At 36.0% G+C, this 3,841-nt stretch overlaps 1 protein-coding gene across 1 annotated transcript; it reads right to left on the minus strand.

The window, feature by feature from the left end:
- Positions 1-788: 788 nt before the first annotated feature.
- LOC106798820 (uncharacterized) lies at positions 789-2,835 on the minus strand. The gene is made up of 2 exons (XM_014775995.1): positions 2,453-2,835; positions 789-981 (listed from the first exon to the last, which is right to left on the minus strand). The coding sequence occupies exons 1-2, from the start codon at positions 2,833-2,835 to the stop codon at positions 789-791; spliced, it is 576 nt and encodes a 191-aa protein (XP_014631481.1).
- Between the last annotated feature and the right edge of the window lie 1,006 nt (positions 2,836-3,841).

Consider the following 3,841-nt stretch of genomic DNA (forward strand, 5'->3'; position numbering starts at 1 on the left):
GAATAGATCACGAAATTTAAATGGGTGTTGCTAGGTGCACCTAGCATTATTGCTGGTGCACCCATCTCATTCAGCTTGATCCGTGTATGCTATGACGTGATCCGCATAGGGTTTTGTTGATCTGCAGAAGCTATATTTGATCCGTAGTTGACATAGATGATCCGCAAGCTTGTTACGGATCAAGTTGATCCATATGCCTGTTGCGAATCAAGTTGATATGCAAGTGACTTACGAATCAAGTTGATCCGTAACAAGCTTGTGGATCAAGTTGATCCGCAAGTTACTTACGAATCAACTTGATCCGTAACAAGCTTGTGGATCAACTTGATCCGCAAGTTACTTACAGATCAAGTTTATCTGTAAGTAACTTGCGGATCAACTTGATCCGCAAGAAGCTTGTGTCTGTTTTTTTTAGAAGGGGATTTTATTTTATTTTTGAATATGAATAACATAAGATTTGCACGAATTCAAACATAAAATCATTCCAAACATAAAAATAACATTAAATTAACTTCAGCAGAGTCGAAAGAAATAGAATTAGCATCAAATACGACAACTAAGTGATGCTAATTTTGTGACAAGGACATATTATCTTCCATTTCGATGACATGCTTACTAAAAACAGGTAAAATTTCTATTGGCCCAAATTTTTTCCAGTAGTTAGAATACACTAACACCTTCAACACATCATCGTTGGTTTTCAGTTCAATAATTTCGAATTTGATAATTTTTTCTAAATACTCATAGTGACTTGGTTGTCAAAAAAACAATCGCCTTACCGTTTGTGTTTAATGAATACCATAAGGGGGAATCCCATGAGGCGCAATTTGCTTGATCAAATCCTTCGGTTCATCCATGGTACATCCGGAAGGAATGTCAAACTTTTTGGGATTTATTCCTGTGAGCAAGTAACCAACAAACTCATTTTGACGAGTAGGGGTCATAGTGGCTTCAAGTATGTTTAATATACCATCTGGTGTTCTACCAATGGTGCATAATAACTCAATCAGACCAACACTTGAAAATTGATGATTACACATTAACATTGTGTTAACATCATCATCATTTTTCAGTTGTATACATTGAAAGCGAAGATGGTTACCTATATATGTGAATGGCTGCCGGTAGTAAATTTCATCCAAATATTATTCGTCGGTTAGCTGAAGGGTATTGTGTATTCTGGTTTTTAACGTTTGAAAATACAAGCATTAGGTAGTCGAAAAGGTACTGGAGTGGAGGTTTGAAAATGAACACCACTATCATTGCGAACAATGGAACCATTTGGAAAAATAAAACCTAATGCAAAGTTCACAATTGTTTGACTGTTTGTTTCTCCCAAGAATGTCATACTTTGTTCAAAGAGTTGAGTTAGGAATGAATGTTAAATTTTTTACAGTGTTTGACTGTGTGATATATATAGATGAGTTTCAATATCATTGATTCAAATTTTTAAAATAAATACATACGGGTGCACTTGGTTTCTGTCTGTGTTGTCAACCACACCAATGACGTGACATGCTAACACGCTTTATGTTAACACCCTTGCATTTCCCAATGTGTAGTCAAGTCTTACAGTGTCCTGTCACGCTTTATGTTAACACACTTGCATTTCCCAATGTATAGTCAAGTCTTACAGTGTCTTGTCATGCTTTATGTTAACATGCTTGCATTTCCCAATGTGTAGTCAAGTCTTACAGTGTCCTGTCACGCTTTATGTTAACACGCTTGCATTTCCCAATGTATTGTCAACTCAGACAACGATTTATCATACATGCGTACTTTATTTTCGTTGCACCAATTATTTTCTCTCTCGAAAAAGCAACAATTAACTAATAATTTTTATGTTAACATAACAAATAAACAAAGATAGATAACTCTAATGTCAGATTCAAATTCAAAATGATCATTCATTCAAAGGTACATTTTCAATCATCATTTAAGTCAACATAGTCTCTTTTGTACATCGTGAAGCTTCTATAATGTTGCATTCTACTAATATATAGAGTTGGCCACTACTTCGCCTGAGGATGACAATTGCTAGACCATAACAATGCTACTGGCGGTAAAGGACAACGATATTTTAAATAAATCTGTTGTACATGCAAAAAAATATATTAACTCAATCGTACACAACTGATTGCATATATATAAAAAAAATTTATATATACAATGTACCTGAACAAAATGATTGTCATAGATGTGACTGATACAAATTATGTGATGCACCGAAGAATCTCCCGGTGGTTGACTTCTAAGAGGAAAGAACGTCATACTTTGTTGGTGAGATATGGATACAAGGATTACATTATACCTTGACGCAATCACATATCCCATGTCGGTTATATCCATCCACTTATCCATAGTGACCTGAATGAAACAAATATAGACGTTGAAGCTAATTTTAAAGTTAAGTCTTAAAAATCAAAAACATAAATTAAATACCTTGGTTAACCCATCAACATGTAGTGATATCCTTAATTCCTCAAATTTGTCCGTGCCACCAAAGAGCTTGATATAGTCTTCTAAGAATTTGCCAAGTTCTATAAGCAAATGGGTGCGGACCAATGACCAAGAGTCTTCACCCATACCTAATAAACCGGAAACCGACCAATACCCATAGTTTCCATCAGCTTGGACATCAATAATGTTGTCAATGAAGTCGTGGATAAATGGCTGAAATTGATCCAACATAGGCATGATCCTTCTTGGATTGGGTTGCTCAAAAGATGATGCACTACGCTTCACTGACGAATTGCTATTTTGCGTAGAATGAAAAGCATCTACATACTCCCAGTAAGATGGATCGCACTTTGTTGACCTTGGGTTTCTTTTCATTGGTTTCTACGGTGCACCTTTTGTGTTAACCTTTGCTAGAGGAGGACACATCAAATTTTGATCAGGGTATGCAATTTTGCAAAGCTTAGTCTTCAGAGTAAACTTACCACAAACATCAAGTTCTTCAAATCTTTTGGATATTGTTTCCATTACTTCCTTGATGCTTACCTCGGGCTCAGATAACCCTTGGTCTGAAAAACTGAGTCTCCTCTAGAACATATGGATCGATTCCAGTGGGATGCAACCAACAACATATTTGGATAGCTCACAAGCACAAGGAAGACTGTGCATGGTTCTCATGACACAATCACAAGTGGAAGGATTCTTTCCAGCATAGTGAACACGCTCAAATTCAGCAGCAATCTGATTTAAAGCATACCTTGAAACCATTTCAAGAAGCCTCTTGTATAAGGTTTTTTGGAAGACATGTCCAATGACATGTGTACTTGTTTCAAATGATGCTCTAATTTCCGTGTGTTGTAGTGTCATCATGTTGTTCATGGCATCCCAGACACTGCATAAGTCTCCCAGGCGATTCTATAACACTCTTTTTAAAGCCTAGTGAGCATATTCAACCCTACATTTCAAATACACAAATAACAATAAACATATACAACAATAAAAATCCATTAATTCATCAACGTTAATAGAAATAAGTGAAAAATTTCATACCTGTTTGTTGTTGTGTTCCCTAAGTGCATCACCTTATTCGTCCACGCGGTAACAAATTTTTCCTTGTGTGGAATTATCCATGTATCCTTGACATAATCAACAAACATTGGCCAAGGTAAACAAACTATTTCAAACCTCTTTAGGTACTCATCAAACTGATGCTCTGAAGGACAATCAACAAGAGTTCCCCAGACATCCATGACATATTCCCAAGCATTTCTTAGACCAATTAACGATTTACATTTGGCCTTCACATTCTTGTTTATGTGAAAGCTGCACAACAAATTTGTACACTCAGGAAATACAGTTTTCACTGCATTCATCAAATCTATGT

This window comes from Glycine max, chromosome 5 (genome assembly GCF_000004515.6).
Source record: "Glycine max cultivar Williams 82 chromosome 5, Glycine_max_v4.0, whole genome shotgun sequence".
NCBI classification, from domain to species: Eukaryota; Viridiplantae; Streptophyta; class Magnoliopsida; order Fabales; family Fabaceae; genus Glycine; species Glycine max.